At 39.3% G+C, this 21,418-nt stretch overlaps 2 protein-coding genes across 2 annotated transcripts in view; one reads left to right on the top strand and one right to left on the bottom strand.

The window, feature by feature from the left end:
• Window positions 1-19,455, bottom strand: part of CATSPERE (catsper channel auxiliary subunit epsilon) — a 30,704-nt gene extending 11,249 nt beyond the window's left edge. The window contains 6 exon segments of the mRNA XM_054820781.1: window positions 2,637-2,748; window positions 2,750-2,795; window positions 2,797-3,095; window positions 3,483-3,976; window positions 18,130-18,173; window positions 19,309-19,455. Coding sequence (XP_054676756.1) covers window positions 2,637-2,748; window positions 2,750-2,795; window positions 2,797-3,095; window positions 3,483-3,725 — 700 coding nt within the window. The 5' untranslated portion in view covers window positions 3,726-3,976; window positions 18,130-18,173; window positions 19,309-19,455.
• Window positions 19,456-19,960: 505 nt separating this feature from the next.
• ADSS2 (adenylosuccinate synthase 2) overlaps window positions 19,961-21,418 on the top strand; it is a 38,494-nt gene continuing 37,036 nt past the window's right edge. The window contains exon 1 of the mRNA XM_054821115.1: window positions 19,961-20,390. Within this exon, the coding sequence (XP_054677090.1) occupies window positions 20,223-20,390 (168 nt within the window). The 5' untranslated portion in view covers window positions 19,961-20,222. The remainder of the gene's footprint in view (window positions 20,391-21,418) is intronic.

Genomic DNA, 21,418 nt, shown 5'->3' with positions numbered 1-21,418 from the left:
GTTATTTTTCAGTTTTATCATTATATTCCCAAAGTAGTCTGTAAGAAGCAAAGCAGAAAGAATACACATTTGTGTCTTTTAAATTTACAAGACTATTACTGTATTTATTTCAAATTATTTTTTCTTATTGTTGTTATCTTTCTCATATGATATCTACATATACTTCATTCATGTACATCTCCAAGTTAAAAAGAAATCTTTTGAAAAGCTATGCCTAGTGGCTGACAGACATATCTTTTGCCCTCTCAATCTCACTCCCACTTGGAAAAAAAACAACAGCCAACCAACCAACCAACCAACCAACCAACCAAAAACCCCACAGAATCTTGCAGGATCATTTCCTTTGTCAACTGGAATTGTTTTGCTTAAGAATCTGGATGTCATGGGGATAGAAGATGGGTGTTTGTATGGATATAAGGAGCACATTTTAAAGAAGGGAAACTCCTTTATTTGCTTTCAATGACTGTATAAATTTAGATCTACTGACTCTAGCAGTGTTATCATGTATGATCTCATATGAGGAAGGGGGATACCAGTGTCTTTAATAAAACAACAACTGAACAAACTAGTTCACCAAATGATCAACTGCTCTAAAATACTAACAATGTTTTATGTAATAATGAAATGCCTGGTGGTAATTATATAAATTTCAGATACAGGAATGTTTCTGAGAAGTTACTCAGCACTAGCTAGGATTTTTGAAGAAATACTCTCCATAGGCACACTGCCACTATGGATGCATGTGCTGTTAGTACTTGAAGCCGTATGGTGTGAGCAGTATTCATGAAGCATGCTCGTGCTTCACCTTTTTGCACACAGGGACATAAAGGAGACTACACCATGTAGTCCCTCCAGCCCCGTAATTCTAGATCTAAAAAGCTGTATGAGGACTTCTTCCAGAGATAGAAGATGAATAGGTATATGGCATACATATCTCAAAGAACTTAGATTAACGGCAAGTAGCCCTTTAATTTTTGTCAGTATACATAAAAAACCCATACTAATGGTGGTAACAAGAAGTATCCCTTTCACATCCAGAGCTAATACAGAGTTTGCATATGTTAAGAAAAAGATTGCTTTAAGAAACACTATCATTGATAGATGCTTTTACAATGGCATTCTAGGTGGAACTCCAGGTGGCTGCTTGTAGATGTCTGATGTTTTTCAGTTCTGGTTAGTATATCTTAATCTCTGAGAGCACTTTCACTTAATCCTGCAGAGGGGCTATTCAGCTGAATAGTCTTTGTAAGGACTTTTCTGTGCTTTTCATTCCTCTAGATACAGAAGGAATAAAAGAGAAGTTTGCCTAAATAATTTGGTCCCATTCAGATTAAGATCTGTCTGCTGTCCAATTCAGCCCTGAAGCTACAGGGAGTTTAGAAAGAGCACAGATTAATTAATTTCCTAACACTAATGAAATTCAGATATGACTGAAATTTTGAATGAGTTCGAGACCACTCCACACAGTACCCTTGGCCTGGCTGCCCACACTGTGCAATTGTTGGGCTGGCAGTTCTGCCGTGCTCTGCCTAGCTGCTTCTTGTCCTTTGTAAGTAGTCTCTCAGCTGCTGCTGTATTTGCAACGATAAGCTTGGCTCTTGAGCCATCACCAGGCTACCTTGTTAGGCTCCATCCTCTATGTCACATAAGTAGGTAAGACTGAGAGTCCAATAAGCCTGATACAGCTTCACCTTGCAAGCCTGGTCCCAATGGATATTTATCATGGCCTTTGGAGCTGGTGAATTTTACCTGAGAAGGCTTTTCCATCTGATCCTGCACTCTTGGAAGGGTTTTTGATTGGAACAACAGCTCAAAACTATAGAATGAGATCTCTCAAGTTTCATGAACAATTTTGTAGGACGTGGCTGTGGTAGTGTCCAGCATTGCTCCACTGAACTTCATAGACAGGGACTCAGATTGGACTTTTGTACATTTACCAGGTGACTCAAGTAGTCAAAAAGACATACCGTTGTCTGTAGAGTGAATGGCACCTGGTCAGCTGAATTCTCCTTTAATATCCAATTAAAGATGAGCAGCTACCTTGGGAAAAGACTTGATGGGGTTTCCTGAGGCTGGAATAATGAATAAAAGGACTTTTCTTAACAGTTGTGTCCTACTTGGGAGCTCCAGTTTTTTTCAATATGATGCTGTGATTATAATCTGAAAGTGAGTGCCTTAAAAAGTCATAAATTTGCAAAATAATCTCTCTTTGATGTACTGAAAAAGTTGTTGTTGTCATGCTATTTCAGTCACCTTCTCTTGAGAAAAATCAGAGCTATCATGCAATCTAGGCAAACAATTGGACAAAAATAATCAAGTTATCTTCCTCTAACAAATGCTAAGGCTGAAAGTAAGAGTTTTCTTATTAGAATCATACTGAATAGGGGGCGTAGGTTAGAATCATACCAACAGGGATGCAAGTTAACAATACCTGAAAAATAACAGTTTGCTAACTCTCTTCTTGGTATGTCTGTCCATCTAAAAATAATACTTTTCACTCTTAACAGACCAATGACATGAATAAATATTATTCTACTACTGTCATTTACAAAAAGATAGCTTCAGTGATCTCTTACTTGAAATTTATTTTGCTTTATCACTTAATTACAAAAAACCCCAAACCTTATATAATATACTTAACCAAGAATAATATGGTGAATAGTCCTCCCATTTCTGACAGAGAAAGTTTTGATCCAGATACTTGAAAATATCCATTATCTGTGTTGGTTTTGTAGGTGTAGTAAATGCTCACGTCATCCCATAGCAACCCAGACGATAATGCTGCATTTGTGTATCATCCTCATAACAGAACTGCGAGGAACAGGTAAGTAAAAACTTCTTAAGCCCCAAAATTGTCTGTCTTCATTATCAACTGCCAGATAAAAATGTCTGGAGGAGCTGCAGCCACTGCAGATCAGCAACAACGTAATTTCATATGGGATTGAGTCATAGCTAACAGATAAAGAAGCGGCATTTGGAAAACTTAAGAACTTCATGAAGTTTGCTGTATCTCCTATTTTATTAAATGTTTTGCTATATCCAAGATAAACCTCAGTAAGCGTCCATGCTGCCAAAGTACTTAACTGGTTTCCATTCTGTTTAAAAAAATGACACAGTGATTAGGTAAATACTAACTTCTCTTAAGGTTTATATCAAGGCTGTACATTAAGAAATCAGGATGGTTTGTGATACATTTTCAGCTAATCTAATTAAGAAAGCTTCACTGAAATTAATTTACAAATTTAAGCTGTGATCCTAAAAATGACTTCATATGGCTGCATGAGCTCATGCAGTGAGAGCCACAGACAGCGTGCAGACCTTATTTCAAAATGTTCTTTAAATAAACTTGTTGCTGTCTGGTCATTTCTAATTCCACAGCCAGCACTACATCAATGAAAAGTAGATCTAAAGTGGACTTATTCAGACATTTAATGAAGATCATCCATATCTTAAATGTCAAATGAGAAGTACAGATAACTTACCTGCACTGGATAGACAGATGAACACCAATATCTTGAATATATTCCAGTTATTTGACTTTCAGGAAGCTTGTGTTCCACGCCAAGTTTTAAAAAATATTTAGCTTCTTGTTTATAAAAAGTACCATTTATTAAAAATATGATTCCATTGTCTGTTAGAGCCACATTGGTTACATTGCTATTTGGGCCTTGGGTCAAAGCATCTGAGGGAACTTTTATTTCTATGTAAGTTTTGAATTCCATCATTTGTATATAAAGTTCCAAACTTTGATAATAAAACTGCTCTTGTTGCAAAACATGCAGACCGTTTAACGGAGAGGTCACTCTTTGGGGGGGAACAGAGTGAGATGTAATTTTCCTTGCTAGGAAGTGATTGTTTGGGCCTTGGAATTATAAAAGGAGTACCTAGAACAAAGCATTCCTGAAATACTGTTGGCTTTCCATGTGTTTGTGCTACAATGTCATCAGATATTGTAGGTACATCAACAGTCCATAATCTGGAAATGGAAGAAACAACAGATAAACAGAGAAACTTGAAAGATGAAAACTTCAGTCAGTTGAACTGACTGAAAGAAATTCAGCTATATGATTAATGTCACATTCTTAGAACAACTGCACCTACAGTGGTACAAAATTATTTCCAAATTCTGTTCTAATTCCATAAGATAGATGATGAAATGAAATCAGGGAGAAAAAGATCAAAAATTGCCTGCAGTTGGACTTTAAATTCTAAACTTACAAACCCAGGCATATTCCTATGTTAGTGCTGCCTGGAAACTGTACATGACTGAAAGATCTGACTGAGAAGAAAGTATCTGGAGTTAAAAAGGAATGGTTGTAACATTATAACTCCATGGAATAATACAGCCTTCCCTATTATTGAGGACACCTTCTCCCCACCTTTCCCACAACCTCCTTTGAGCTACTTGGAATGTGTAGAGGAAAACAGATTAGCAAGTACCAATACTGAACCCTGTTGCAGACGATGATCAGGGCCACTGATAATTCAGCAAGAGTTGTGTTGATAAGCAATAAGAGAAAATGGGGCTTAAAAGAGAGAACCCAGGTGTAGGAGTAGGCTTACTGTAAATCATGCAACATTGTAAACCTGACAACAGAAATAGTCATGAATCTTGGGAATTTCTGAGCATTTGAGAAGAAGAATTCTTAGTTTGTTACACACTCTGTGTGTGTGTGTGTGTATGTATGCATCACATTGACAGTTACATGTGCATCCCTAATGCAGATATTCTAAGCACTGAAAGCAGAAAATGTTAGTATGCTTGGTAAGCAACTAAGAGAATCAGATAAAAAATAACAAATCATATTATGTAATTCCATATCCTTATGCTTATATGCTTCACTTGTCCATGCTCAGTGTATTCCATAGAATTATTAATTCTACTAATCCATTAATTTATGTGTTCCTTACAAATATCAACAATCTGCGTGGTCCTCCCAGTTATAGGTACATAGCATACTGTCACTTTATTAGGATATACATTGATATGAACACAGCTCTAGTAGCTCCAATACATCAAGTCTGGAGTAAGTTTGAAACTTAAGGGGTTTCCTTGATGACATTCCCAGGAAACAGAGAGCATGAATAATGCAAGTTAATCAAGACAGAGAAATTATTTTAATTAATTTTCAATTAATAGTGGCTGCGCAGCTTTCCAATATTACTTCCCTAACTTCAGTTGGCATAATAAGTCTTGTTCATTAAATACATAGGATAATAATGGATCTGATGGGGTGCAAAAAGCCAGCATCTCTGAAGAAGATGACTTGTTCGAATATTAAGGCCCAAACAATTCTGGTTCACTACAGCAGGATACAGCAGGGCTGACAGAAACTTCAAAATCTAAAAATTCAGCTCAGTATAAAGCAGACCTGGGAGGAGATAACAGACTTGACGATCTTAAAGGTCTTTTCCAACCAAAACAATTATATGACTCTATAAGCTTTCCAGTTTTGGCTTCTGGAGAAAACGTGATGCAGGACAGATCCTATTCCTATTCTTACAAACTCTATTGAGTTTCCTGAGAAGCTGCTGCTTTCAGAGAAGACTTAAGAAGCCAAAGAGCCTCTCACTGGCTGTTTACCAAATACTGAGCAAAACTGTGAGTCTGTCCAAAGTTCCAAAAGCAAAAGAAGCTGGTATGTCAGTTAAAATTAGTCTTGTTTTTTTTCCCCTCTCATTTCACTGGAAAATATGTCTCCTGAGAAACTGCATTTGAAATTCCAGTTTTCAGGTCTTGCCTAGTGATAATCGTCCTGTCCAGTCTGACTAGAATTTGAATTAGACTGTGGTCTCAGTGCTCTCAAAAGGGATGCTAAGGAGACTGTTGCATATGATTATTGGATACAAGTTGTTTCATCTCAAACTTACTTCACTGTTTTTCTATCGACAGATGCATTAACTTCCAGACTTATCTCAGTAAATGAAGTGTTTGGAAAGGCAAAACTGGTGCAAATTCTGTTCTTGTAGATGTGAACACAAGTGCCACTGGCTTCAGTAAAAGGTGTTTCCTTTTATTTAACCAAGCATATGTGAGATGATTCAGATTTATCAATAGATTCTCTTCCCTATTTGGAAGAAAAAATAGTTAATTTATAAAGCAATTTTATGTTCTCTTTCTTAATTATTCTGCACTTCAGTTGTCAAAAAAAGCAGCAGTTAATAAAATAGAAGAAAGTAATACCAGAACTCACACCATTAAGAAACAATTTACTGAGATTGTCAGAATGCATATGTTCCCATTTTGGGGGGTGGGGTGAACCATTTAACTCTGCTATGAAAAATGCAATAGAAAAAGCCCACCTCTAATTACAGCAACTTTTGATAGAGTGTTGCTATGTTGCCATCTAGTGATAAAATAGAAAGGTACAATAGATGATGACAGGGAGAGCAAACCAAACCTACCTAAACAGTACTACCTACCCCATTAAGTGTCATACTTGTTTCTTGCAGTATAACACATAGCATTAATTACATGGTGAGAGTAAACTCTTTTAAAAAGCAGGTAAAGTCACAAAATAGTAGTGAACTTCTTATAATTGGCATTAAGAGAGTGTGTAAAATGGGTAAGGGTCAGATGACAAATATGCTGCAGGAAATGTCTGCAGTTGAGAACCCCTTGTAAAATGGGGTCATTCTCACTACCCCATGACAAAATTTAGCTCTGATTTATTTGGATTAGCTTCACTGAAGGCCTACAATGGATAAAATTTTACAGATCACAAAACTTGTGACAAATGCCTTTGCTACACATGACTCCTCGTATGTTCACATCACTATTATTTACTGGTTTGTTCTATTTTCTCATGAACTCACAATCAAATAAAAACTGAATTTTTGTCACTGCTGACCTGTTGTGTTTTCATGTGACACTGCAAAATATGGTGAATACTACATAGTCTTGGAAAGCAAAAGAAGTAATTGCTCTCAAATGCAGTAAGCAGTGATAAAAGCAGAGCAACTGACAGTATGGGAGTCCTTATATTAGATCTAATGTTTATTGGTCCAAAATACTAGAACTAACAGTGTGGAAGAGTTTCATCAGGGGCTCCAGCACAACATAAACAGGAATTGAAGGGGATGGCACTGCCTGAGGAAGCTCTTCAAATGTCAGGTTTGAATGGATTCATTAATTGCCTTTTTGCGACTGTCCAGGCTCACCAAAATCTGACCACAACCCCTTTATTTATTTCTAAGAAAATTGACAATAGTTGCTTGTCAAAAGAAAGAAACTCATTCATCCTTTGGAATCCTATACGATGTTCCTAAGAAAAAAGCTCCTATGAACGTCACCTGATGGTGGATGTTGTAGCACGAGGAGGTTCTGGGATCCCTTTCGCTTTTCCCTCACCTTCCAACCACTTCCTTGCTATTCTATTTCCTATCCAGAACATGCAAACCCCCAGTCAAAGCGTGACTGTAATATAAGCAAGCATTAAAAGAAGGATTAATACTTTGACTATTATTTTATCACATATGTTTAGAACCATATTACTATGGCCATTGCCCTACCACTGCTCATCAAGGGTATAGCTAAATGTTGATTCACAGAAAATGCTGAATTCCTCAGCAACAGGTGAAAGAAAATGTCTAAGATGTGGTACTTTGCAAAAAGTACCTGAACTTTATCCTAAACAAGCTAGCAGAGACGCTGGAAGCAGTTTAATTGAACCTGAATGATACTCTGCCTGAGCTACCTTACTTTTTTTTTTTAAATTGTGCCTGAAATATCAGCACATAAAGTAAAAATGTGCAACCCCTCCACTTAGAAGTCTAGAGAAGGGTGAAGAAGAGTATCTGTCCAAGATTTTTTTTCTAAATGAGGATGAGGTGTTCGATACAATACCTCACACGTATTCTGAACGTCCAGGAATGGCATGCCTGATGGGGGGGGATATGTTTCACTTCGAGCTAATACCTACAACTTGATAATTAAGACTCAAAGACCATTCATTACAGTAAAAATGTTAAGTGGTTTTTGAGTCCAGTCTTGCTTTCTACTCCATGACCTTCTATACATATGAAGTTGTACAATTATGTGTGGTGAGTTTTTTAGGACTGAGAGAAAGGCCATGTAAGTTTAAGTACTGTGGTGAATGACAAAAAGGGCAGCTAAACCTGCCTAGTAGATGACAAGCTGCCTTCAAAGAAAAGGAAAGATGGCAAAACTATTACTGAAGCACAAAGTTATCTCAAAGTAGAAAAAAGAGACCCAGATATAGGCCTGTCATCAACAGCCGTTTGTAGAGTCGCAAGTGTAAAAATTTTAAATAGCATTCCATTTAAAAAATATAAATTTTGGATGCCCCTGAAAAAACTACTTTTCTATTTTCAAATCAGTATGAACAACAGGTTCCTATCCCAAATCCCAAAAGAGCCTTCCAAGTATCTGAGAACTCTGTTTAAGCAAAATAAAGGTTATTGTTAATTATATTTTTGTCCAACTAGTATAAGGCTGTTTATGACAACATTCTTTTGAAATTATGAAGTTGGAATAAGCTTTGATAGTAAAAAATACATTTTCAAACAATTACATACCATTAAAATCATATTTACACAATCTATTCGTTTCAGAATACACAACACTCAGAGTGAAGTTCTGTTTTCTCTGCATTCCTGCTGTAGCAGCAGGCAGAAAACAAAACCACTTTCCTAACATCTAATTGTCTAATAACAAAAATGCCTTCACAATGCAATAAATATTGCTACCTTTTTCTTCTGTTTCATTTTAATCTTGAAGATAGTAATGCCAATCATTAAACAAATGTTAAAAAATTAAAAGATATAATGATGGCAACTTAATAATAAAAAAGCTAAAATAAATTGTGGTGCCATGCATGCATACCTCATGTCAGGTACTGTTCCAATGACTAATTACTTTCTGCCATTTGTTTAGATCAGAAACCCACTCCTAACAAAATTTATTGTACATATTAATCCCTACAACTATTCCATGTGAGATAATCTCTTGAATGAATCTCCATTCAGCTTGTACAATAGGTTGTCACATTTTAGATCTAAATGAAACCAGTAAATTGACATCCCTGTTTATTACCTATCATGACTTCAAAAATGCTTTTGCTTAAACTTTTCTTCCAACAGTTTGCTATGCATGAGGAAATCTGAAAAGACTTCTGTTTAACTGTCACATGTTACTGCCATATAATTTTCACAAAGACTAAAATTTGACTGAATCACTAAAACTTGCTAATTATTCTACTTCTATGAAATAGACAATAGGTTTCACCTCACTCATTATACCTGTGTTACTGCTGCAATATTAGGAGAAAAAAATCTTGCAAAATTATTTTTCCTAACACAGTGAAAGGAAATAAAGAAAGATGTATGCAAGAAGTGTATTTCAAAAAGACATTTCCACTTCCAACTGGCAAATTTTCACAAGACATGCATTTTAACCTTTTTCTTAAGTGGCATCATCAACTACCAACTTGTGATGGAATAATTGCAGTGTGGTTCAGTTCAGAAGATCTTTCAGGATCATATATCCACAAAACTAACTTCTTACAAGTAAAAAAGAGACACAAGTTGGTAGTTTTGTAACAAACACTAATATTCCATCATTGCAATAGCATTTCTTCTTGTGACAACGCATAAGATAATGTAATAATATTAACTTTGCCAATGCGTATGCTGCAAGCTAGTCTTGTACTCTGTTTCTTTTTGATGTGAACAGGCAACAGCAACTGAGGGAAGCAGCACCTCCTTTTCTCAGAAATAAAGGGGGAGAGTAAGAATTTATGGAGAAGAATTTTTTGTCCCCTGATGCTGTCATGCTTCCCCCAGAAGCCCTTCCTCAGCCTCTCTCCATTCTTGTGGGCTATGCAGCTATATACAGCCTGTTCTGCTGCAGTGAAGGAAGAGGGGTTACTCACTGTTAAAACAGAACTTGTTTCTTGCCAAGGAGATGTTAAAAAGCTGTTACTGAAATGTGCATCATGTATGCTTCCATGACCGGCACATCGCTGACATACTGCTGTTTCAGTCAGGAAGGCGGCAAATACCTGGTATTTCCATCTCGTGGTACGTGCAAGGGGAATAATCAGTCCATGAGGCAGACTAACCACCTTTACCACAAAGGACGGCAGTGTAAGGATGTGCCCAGAGGCAGTTATCATCAAACAGCTGACATGCTGCAAGTTTCCAGCCTACAGTTCGCATCCTGCGGTTTCCTATTCATCTACTCAAATCAAAATGCCAAGTCTTGCAATCCATCCTTAGAATAGGATAAGCTGAGTAATCATACAGCTGCTTGCTCAGAGGTGGCTGAGTAGAAGAACTTGCACAGGGAGAATATAAGCTTGCTTCTGCAGCTGTGAAGTTCAATCATTTTTAGCAGACTGCAAATTACTTGTGAATTCAGTTTGTTAGCAAGGACACTTTTTTTATTATTTAAAATTTTCGTATTTCCCCATGTGATTGCAATCTCTCTCACAGTCAGAGAGGGAGTGAGGTAGGAAATAATTGATGTTATCATCTCTTTCTATTAAATTTGCCAGATGTTACAAAATAAGGAATTTTATAAACAAGATGATACTAGTTTACTGTACCAATGGAATGTTTAATCGGGTTCATTGTATGCCACACACATTTTAAAAATCTCAAACAAGTACACAAATTCAAAGAAATGAATAATAGGGCGGTCTGCCAAAGTCTGCCATTAATCAGCCTGAATTTGTGTCAAAATTGTATTCCATAAAAATGAGAAAAAAGATTGGAGAAGAGATAGATTAAGATAGAAGGCCAAAGAACGCATTCAAACTTAAATTTACCTGACTTTCACTTATGGAGAGTGGATCTGTTCTACAAAAACAATAAATTACATACTACTTTAAATTGTCATTCAAAAGCTTCCTATTGAATAAAACTATTTTATGTGATTTAAATCAATCTGCTTGCATAAGATGTGTACACAGTGTCTAAAAGAATGTTTTTAACATACTGGCTTTGGTTGTTCCACTGCATAAATACTTTAATATTTAAAGAGAGATCCATACTCACTGGTGTTTCTCATTTAAAAACATACACTAAGCATCTTTCATAGGCTTTTTTATAACATAGCTTCTCTCTTACCAGAAAAATAATGTGGTATTTAAATAAAGTACGTCCTCTGAAAAGTTCAACATATTTAAAATTACCAGATTAAAATTATGTTTGCAAGGAAGTATACCTGCTCTATCAGAGAGCACAATGGAGACCCTGTGTAGTGCTCTGTATGAGGAGGAGACTCCCCTCTCCAGTAAGGGAGACATGTCCCTCTCTGTGATGACACGGCAGGGAGTAAAGCGCTGCTTGTGTTAGAATTAGGGCCTCCGAGTCATCTGCACTCTCGCTGCAGCTGGAATAGGTAAGGTCCAAGGCCAAGGGAAAGGCAGGGAAACTGCTGTTACGTTGGATGTCAGAAATACAAGCAAATTAGGATTGCATGAAATCAAACCCCATCAAAGATCCTGTATGAAATGTTAATTCTGATGAAGTCAATGGTAAAACATCCACTACCTTCAAAAGAAGTCAAGAATTCATCCATCAGTTTCAGTGGAAAAAAAGAAGCCGTAGACAAGGATCAAAGTTTGTAACACGAAGCATGTTTTAATCACCACTCAAGTAAAATGTTAAAAATCTATTGATTGTCTTCAAATTTGCTGAAAAAAATCCATAGGACTGCAAAACTAAATTTGCAGTTTTCAGGCAAAGACAGAAGTAATTCTAACTGGTGTGACTGAAGTAGAAGAACAAAGTCTGATCTATGGTTATTCTAGGATGAGAGATTGCTGCTATTAAGGCTGTCTTTGGCTTCCTGTCCATCATGTTTTAAGTTTGGTGACTGAACTCAATGCATTCCTCCCAGCAAAACAAAACAAAACAAAGCAATTAAGTGCTCCTTTCTGCAGTAGTGTCTGGGAAATGTAGGAGGGCATTCTCAGGCAACATTAACACTAATCAAAACAGAAAACATGCAAGAAAGTCTGTTGACAGAAAAAAATCTGAGTAAGGGGCTTACTAGCCTACTATACAAATAAATAGATAAAACAGTTACATGGTTTTGAGGGCAAGCACGTGACGCTTTGCATTACAAGAGTTATCAGAGGAGTTTGAAAGCTGGGAAAAAGAAACCTACTGCTATCTATTTCTATGTTTAGAGAAACAGGACTTTGTATATGTATTTGATAAGCAAAAGCATGCCATTAAAAATATTCCTGACTAGCATTATAGCTGTTTTCCTCCTAAGTAAAGCAAGCCAAACAGTGGCAAACTCCATGGATGACAGGAGCAGAATACAAGTTACTGTTTTTGCCTAAAAACTACTGGTTTTATTCAAGAAATCTACAGAACTTTTTCAGTAGTGTCACGACCGTCAGACTTTTTCTTTCCTTTTTCCTAGTGCTACCAAGTAGAAGGTGATCATAAATCCAGTAGAGCTTCCTTGACTGATGGCCACCAGGGTTCCTGTCTGGTCTTACTATGTTAAAATATGTGCTCTTATGCTTCGCTATTCTAGCCTGTAGTTCTGCTTGGGATTGCCCTGAGCCATGTGCAGGACCTTGCACTTGGCCTTGTTGAACTTCATGCGGTTTGCACGGGCCCACCTCTCAAGTCTGTCAAGGTCAAATGTCTAGAAGAGAAACATGTTTTGCTTTGATATACTGTCTTCCTAGTGCTACTGGTTTATGTTTTACTTGTATTGATACATACATCTATGTAATACTTTATTACTTACAGAAAAAGCTTTGATTTATGAATAGTTCAATTGAATTCAGTGAGACTATTTACGAACACATGAGCATGCTTGGAAACTTGGGGTCCTAAAGCCTTTGTCAATAATCACAGATGTAGATTAGGACTCATCACAGCACTTGCCTCCTCTTGCTCAATCAGTAGTTGAAAACTCAAACAGCTGAGGCTATTCTAGCACAGCTCAAGAGATACTGGCAGGATAACAAAATATTAAAGGCGACAGAAGACCTTGAACGCATGGGTAGGATTTAGGATTATTTAGGTAGAAAGGGTGAGGTGAAGCATAAATGGGAGACAATTAAGGTTTTGCATTGCGAAAAGGTCATAGAAGGAGAGTTAGAGAACATGAACAGGCAACAATTAGTTTTTATGTTAATGAAACAAGTTGCAGCAATCCCATCTAGGAAGAGAAAATATGAAATTAAGAGAGGTGAAATGTGTTTGTTTTGTTTTGTTGTGGTTTTTTTTAAATATTTAAATATTTTTAAATGCCCTTTCTGAATAGAATGCACTGCATTTATGCAGTTTACATGTTTCTGTGCCACCTTAAATGGAGGTGTAAACAGGGACATAGACCCAGTACCATTCACTTCTTTGTAACAGTCTTATCTAATGAACAGAGATTCAGCATGATATTGCAAACTTCCTTAAGCCCTTTAAAAGATACTATAGTTCCTTCTGGTCAGTGATCACAATAATGATTCATCATGAGCTTCTTCAGATCCAAACCCAATTACAATTCAGATCCCAAAACACCACTTACATTCCTTACAAAATACTGAAAAAATCCTAATTAGTCAAATCCAAAGTTTTTTTGTGGTAAACATGGTGGAAATCCATGTGATAATATCCACATAATCTGTGCAGTTCCAATGTAACAGGCAGGAAATACCATTATTACAAACCCATTTAAGAATCAAGAGTTCTGATTAACTTAGTAAGAAAATGAGTAATGTCTGCACAATGGTTTCTCATCTCTCATTTAGTGAAAGATTAAAATCCGTTAACATTCTCACATACTTTTTTTAAGCTTTAATCATACTACAGAATTTGGTATAAAAACACTCCATGGTCATTACAAAAACTTCTGTGAGAAAGCTGAGAGGTTTTGCAGCTATATATGGTAAGCAGCTGCCTTTTGTCCACAGAGAAGATATATGATGCAGATAGGTCTGCAGAGCAAGCAGAGTAACTGTATGTTAAAGGGATAATTGTAAAATATTTAATATTTCAATAAAATAGAAGAAGCTATCAGAAATGTCAGAATTCAGTGATTCATCTTGCAAGCAAACAAACCATCTCTGCACTAGTTAAACTCTGTTCTTACTTGGAAGTTTTCCTTCACAACCTTTAGAGATAAAGATGGGTTATATTATAAATAGCGTATTCAATTCTGCAGCTCCATTTCTCAACAGACTATGGATGCTACGAGAGACATCTGCATCCAAACCATCACTGAGTACTCAATGATCAGACTGTAATTAATTTTCTCACAATTTATTTTCACAGCTTACCTCAGTTCTTTACTTTTGGTTTTACTCTAGAAGTCCCAGCAAATGGACAGTTCAGTGTTGGTTTTGGTGAACTAAAATTATTTAAAAAGTAAACACCACACTAGTGTTTAACACTAGTTAACATAAGATATGTGCATCTGAGAATTTATTTAGCTTACATCTTGAAAATTTAGGATTTCAGGGTCCTCTTCATAAGTTTGTGCAAGAGAAAAACCCCACATTTCTATAAAACAGAGAATACAATCTAGCAGTTCAGCACTCCAGTGACAGACAATCTACATCTCTAAGACTGAATGATTATAGTTTTAGGGTATTACTTATAAGCATGTTGGACCAAATTAAAAAAAAAAAAAAGAAGAAGAAAAAAAAAAGAAAAAAGAAAAGAAGAAAAAAAAAAGAAAAAAGAAAAGAAGAAAAAAAAAAAGAAGAAAAAAGAAGAATGTGAGAGAAACTTGAGCCTGAAAGCATGTAACATCCATTAAGCTTTTGGCTCAAGTTTTTCTTACACGTGTGTGAGACAGCCTAACTACTGCACAGTATCAGTGACGCTTTGGGGAACTACAAGATGACTGTCTCTCAGCAGCTACATAAACAAGTCCCTTAATGACAGACAACTGGCAGGGCACAGTTCCCAGCCCCTGAGCTCTCTAAGAATGCGGTATGGGTCATTCCAGAGGTCTGCACATCCTGATTGCACTTCACCCCATTCACCGGTTTAGTCTGATCCTATCTTGTCCCAACACATCAGATAGGATTAGTAGTAGCAAAAGAAATTAAGGATTTATCAGGACTCCGGGTATTATAGGTTACAGGTTAACACAGACAAAAATCTTTATTCTAACCTGCATTTAACAACCAAACACGATCTTGGTTGATGCAGCAGCTCTCACCCACAGCCCCTGTGGCACTTTCAAGAGCTGGTGAACTCAGGGTGCTGTTTTCAAACAAAAAAAGCTGATGTAAACTGGGGCTACTGTGCTCCCCTCCCTTCAGTTGACACTTTTGCAATGACCCCGGTAAAAGAACTATTCTAATCAAAAACCAGACCTAGGAAAAAAGAAAAGCTTTCAGCCAATTCAAGATCTTTCTTAGTCCAATTTGTGGCATCCTATTTTAAAGAATAAAAACAACAGAAAGATTCATAGAATCATGAGGGGCTTTTTGTTTGTTTGTTTCCCTTACATAGTTCTTCATTCTCCCTGACTCAGAGACATATATTCTGAGAAATTTATAAATCTATAAAGTCCTGCAAGAAATTAATCACCCAACATCTATCACACATGCATTCTATTAAACTTTTAATGGCTGATGCTGTCAAAGGCTAAGACGGAGACAGAACACACTATCTTTGTGCACACTTAACATGTTGTAATGCTTAAGAACAGGGAACTTACACCTGCCTTGGAGAGTAAGCTGCTGCTCAAATCACAAGCAGCAATGAAATTCTGGGGGGAACACTGTAATAAAAGCTAACTTGTATCATATATGTCCATTTTCATATTTAACATACTGTAGGTAAATATTTAAATTACAGTATCATACATACAGAAAACTCCATTTCATTTCTGGTCTGTAAAGACAGCAATTCGTTTGCTGTTCTTTTAGAGAATGGAATATGCAGATCTAAACACCTCAAATTTTTTTTCAGTGTTATTATATAAAATACTTGTCTTTCCAAATAATAATTGACAAATCTCATTTCCAAGCAAAGGATTTAGCTTTACAACTTTTCAAAGACAGTATTTTATTTTCCCGCAGATCTCCAGTCTTGCCAGCTACTACCTTATTTACACTTGCATGTAAAAAGTGCACTTCTGTAAACTGCCAACACAATTTCAAAAGTATCTGGTACTATCTTAACTATTCACCCACTGAATTCAAAATCTTGCTATAAATGAAGTTCCGTCATATTCCAGATATATCTAACCAAAGAGTTGAAAACACTTGCTAGTGCGTGCAAATGTATCAATTCTGACTACATATACAAATATTATATTATAATGTTCTTAATCTCATTTTTATCATGATAAAAAGATTAATGAATGTAACAAAAATAATTATGAGACATTTTAACTGGAAAAACTAATTTAAAACCAGTAATAACAAGCAACAAGCAGGGATCAATTACATTAGCACACTGTTCAAATAAAATTATGTATGTCCTAACTGTATAATAATTTCTCTTCCTCCTAAGCTAAGCTGACAGCATTCTGGAGAGTTCGAAGTGCTACAGATGCCAGTCGTATCCAGCACAGCGGTTCTTAGACTTTTTTTGATGATAGCACTATCAACACCCAGTATTTTTTGTGAGCCACTGTACACCTTAACATCAAATTAAACCAGGAAAATGCTCTAAAGATGCTGTAAATAATCAGGAAGTAAAATTAACTTACCTTTTATTGAATGTTTTAATGAGATTAATGTGACAAATTTCAACCTTTGATTGTTTAACGGAGTTCTGGAGGACACTTGCAGATTAGCTAACCGTGGCCCACAGACCACTTTTCTGCAACCACTGTTCTAGTGTAGATAAGACCTCAGCATAAAATATCCAAGTATTACATCATTGGCACAATCAGAACCAATTTTAACAGAAAACTTGTACCATGGACCATGTGCCCTGACATTTTCATTGCCAAGGGCTATTTCTTCAATCTGTACTTTTCCTGAAACTCAGAAATTGCTTACAGTAGGAAAAACAGTTTCAGAAAAGTATTAACATTGTTCAGTAGTCCTTCAACACAATTAAAAAGTATTAACAAGCAGAAAGAAATAGCACTCTATGACCCATTAACCATACTGAGCATTAGCTAATAGTCCAGTTGGCCTTCTTGCTTGTGACAGCATTTTCCCTTCATTCATGCTCACCCTTGATTTTCTGAACTACTGAAGTTCTTACCTAAATTCTCCTCTAAACTACTTTGCATGTCAATTTTTTTTTTAAATACATAATCAGAATATGTGGGATAGTTCATCAGAATAACTGAGAACATGTAGACGTAACAATTCCACATATCTCTTCAACACATCTGAATAAAATGCATATCTCACACTGCATCCGTTCAGTGTTTATGTACCAAAAAATCCTGCCTGAGTCTTTTGCAATTTATTGGGAGGCAGGAAACGCAGTCATATGAAAAGCCTGAATGTACCCAAATTAGAGTGAAATTTGTGTAAATGTAACTGCCTCAGTTCTTCATATCCAGTCAATAACATTGAACAATTCAGAAGACAACACAACCTAAACTTTATCACTGTACACTTCTACCATGGGTTCAGTTTTACAAAGTTAATCCCATATACCAGCTTGCTAATACCAGAAAAGGCTGTCGCATTCCTTCATTCCTTGAACGTAAACTGTTGCCATTTTCTGCCACCTCTAAATGCCCACCTCTGCTCACAGAGCAGATTCGGCTTGCTCAAATGGCAAAAAAAGTTAATATAGTCCATACATGTTAGAGGGAAAAAACAGTACTGTAACATTGGATGCTCTTGCTGGTTTTCTTGCTTATAGTAAACGAAACAAAATAAGTGCAATTGGGAGTTTCTGCACAGTTTTATTCTAAACTCTTGCTTATATTACAGCAAATGCCTTTTTTGCTTACAAGGAGCATTAAATACCAGTTGTGTTTGTACTTTGGTCAAGAGTTACCACAGAACTATACTATAAATACAGTTAGTGAATCATGTCAATAACGACTAGTTCATATCTTTTACAGTATTAGAATGAAAGCCTCCATTTAGTTTGCAAAGAAAAGGGAGTGGAAGAATGATGGACCTGTAATACCATATATTAAATACAAATTCTAAAGCTTGCAGTACCAATCAGTATTGATTAGCTTGATCTTCATTTAATACTTACAGGTTTTCTGGAAGAGTTCATAGTTTTCTTCACTGGTTCTATACCTACCAAGAAAACATACCAAAACATAAATCTCGGAACTCTTCTATGCCAGATAAAAATAGCAGAACAATGGATTTGTGTGCCTGAGACCTCTTTGGAAAGTGACATTACACTAATACCACATTGCTAGGACACTACCATGACAGGCTCAAATTTATTTTGAGATTTGAGGGCATGTTTGTGTTGGCAATGGTGAGGTGTTAATATGAGTCAGCTATATTGGAAAATCATATCCTGAAACATTAATCTAGGCCATTGTTTGGGGAGTCACGAGATGATCTATGGCCTCAGAAGTGACTGCACTAGAACAAAGTTTGCCATTGTGTCGGCAAGACTGGAGAAACTGACTTCAGCAGCTCCTTGTGGCTTTTAGTGACTTCCCACAACCTGTGCAGTGATACAGAAATCATGGCTATGGGGGTTTTTTTTAGCACAAGCAGAAAAAATATTAATACTATGGACTATACAGAATGTTTAAGGCACTATTTGATCTTTGAAGTGTGTACACAGAATTGCCTCATATCATTTGCAATTGGTCAACATCTTTGTACTGAACTGACTACTTTTTAATAGCATCTCTTTGCACTGACATTCAGGATTTAGATATTCCCAGCTGGTTTTTGGTTTTTTTTTTTTAAATCTTCTCTGTCAACTTCGTATTTTAGTTTAGCTTTACAAGACACAGTTAAACTTTTCTCCAGTGGCTTTTATAGATGCTCAGATCCTGGGTCAGAATAAGAGCGAAAAAGCAACTAAAATCAAACTCTCAACCTATCAGACAGCTGCAGATTGTGACTGCTTAGTGACTCAGGTTTTTGAATAGCTGTCTTAGCAATAATTACATCATTCAGATTTATGTCTTTTTAATAGCTACTTTAAAAAAAAAAATCTTCCCCACGGGTGTTGGTTCTGTGAAGCAGGAAAGAATGAAAACAGCCACTGAGACATCAGTTCCACTTCTAAACCCTCAAGTATGCATGATGAAGGCATTTCTCTGCTATGGGTTTTTTCCATTATTTTTTTTTCCTCATGAATAAGCTTGGGGCCATGTTTCACTGTCTCTAGAGAAAACGGCCTGTTACATCTAGCCCCTGGTTCTAAAAACCACGTATTTCTTAAGCCAGCAAAACTAACCACCTAGGCAAAGCTGTGATATACTGCAAACGCACGTTTGCAGGTTTGACATCCACAACAGGAGCCACGGGTACGCCTTGCCCACAGCAGATGCAAGGTGAGGGGAAACGGGGAGCCACACCAGCACTGAGACCCCCCCAGCTGGCAGGGACCAGAGGCACCCACTCAGGCTCAGGAGCTGTGCGAGGACACCTGTAGCACGTCAGGCTGCGGGCTGCTGTGTCCCAGAGAGCCAGCCCTGGGCAACGGACACAGGATCTGCGGCCACCAGACGCAAGGCCGCAGCCTGAGCACATTTTGAGCCGAGGCCTGGCCCGACGCACAAAGGCCTCGCCGCACGGCTCCCCTCAGTGCCCCTCGCCCCCTCCTTCCACCTCCAGAAGGCGCAGCCGCTATCCAGCCACAGCGGGGCCAGCAATGCCCGGCGGAGCGCCATGGCTGCTCCTCCGCAGCCTCTCCCGACTCGGTGCCCAACTGACACGGCCTCGCGCTGCCGCGGGGGCGTATGGGGCAACCGGCAAGGAACCATCCCTGCCACAGGTGCGGCCCAAGAGGACTACGCGCCCCAGCGTGCACCGCGCCCGCCTCCACGCAGCGCCCTGCGCGGGGCAGGCCGCGCAGCGTGCTGGGTAATGTAGTCCGGGCCGCGCCGTGCGGGAGAGCGGCACAAGGGAAAAAAATACCGCCGGGAGCGGCGATGGTGGCTCCGGTTTTCCGCGGGGAAGCGGAGCGGGGCGCCGCCTGAGGGCAGGGGTCTCCCTGGTAGGGAGCAGCAGGGGGAGGCCGCGCTGGCGGGGCCGGTAGGCGGCGGCACCTGGACGCGGCAGCGGCGCTACCGCCCGCCCGGCTGGGAGGAGCGGAGCCGCCGCGCGCTGCCGCATGTGCCTGGAGCGGAGCCGGAGCGGGCAGCGCGAGCCATGGCGGAGCATGGCGCCCCAGCGCCCGCCATCCCCAACGGCGAGTGCGCCGCCCGCCTCCCCGGCAACAAGGTGACCGTCGTGCTGGGGGCCCAGTGGGGCGACGAGGGCAAAGGCAAGGTGGTGGATCTGCTGGCGCAGGACGCCGACATCGTCTGCAGGTGCCAGGTGAGGAGGCAGCCGGGGCGCGGGGGAGGCCGCGGGTGTCACCTTGAGGCGGGCGGCCCCGCCACCCGGCTCCGCGCGGGCTCCTGTTCTCGCCTCCGTTCTTCCCCGAGCGCCCGCCTCAGCGCAGGGCCAGGCGGCGGTGCCCGGCGTGGCGGCGGGACTCCCGCCGCGCAGGGCGGGCTGCGGGGCAGAGAAGCCTTCCCCGGCGGGGCAGGAGCCCCTGGCGAGAGTCCCGCCACTGGGCTCTGCAGCTCTCCCGCTTCTCCTTTGTCCCCGTCCCGGCTCTGGGTGGGGAGGAGGAGGAGGAGGAGGAAGGCGCCCTCCTCGCCGCCGAGAGCTGGCCTCCAGCAGGGGGAACGCACCCGGGGTCGCGTCCTCCCCTCAGGCCCGCCGCCGCAGCACTCTTTGTCTGGGGGGCGCCGGGAGGCGGTTCCCGCAGCATCGCTGCTGGGAGCGGGCGCTGCGGGGCCAGGAGCCCTCCCCGGCGGCGGCGGCGGCGTGGCCTGAAGCCGCACCGCGTGCGAGCGTGCTCGCCTTCTGCTCTCGGAGGGGTAGTGCTGGCCTCCGGCACGAAACCAACAGTTAGTTACAGGATGCACATGATGGCGTATATGTGGTCCGCAACAACTTAGTCGTCTTCGGGTAAAACTAGCTTTTAAAAGACTCGCCTGCCCTTCCCTCAAGATCATTGTTGTGTCAATGAAATCCCAATTTCCTCTGTTTAATTTTTGTCTTTTTCTTTTCTGTTGCTGTATGGAGGCTTTCATTCCGGCAAAAGAGCAAATAAAGGGAGTCTAGCCTGCAAGCATAATACTCGTGAATACCTGCGTTAAAACAACACAGATCAGAGGACATGTTTTTTTCCGTAACGTTTCTAGTGTAGTAATTCTATGGAGCACAACATAATGAATTAAAGCTGTGTGTGTTTTTTTCTTGAAGAGATACAGCAGCTTAAAATGCCTACAGCATGCGCAGACTTCATGTAAGTGTCGTTATTGGTATGCTTTTGTTGAATGCACAAATTAAAT

Source organism: Grus americana, chromosome 3 (assembly GCF_028858705.1).
Source record: "Grus americana isolate bGruAme1 chromosome 3, bGruAme1.mat, whole genome shotgun sequence".
Classification (NCBI taxonomy): Eukaryota; Metazoa; Chordata; class Aves; order Gruiformes; family Gruidae; genus Grus; species Grus americana.
The sequence above is the reverse complement of the archived record's forward strand: the minus strand, read 5'-3'. Positions and strand labels throughout refer to the sequence as shown.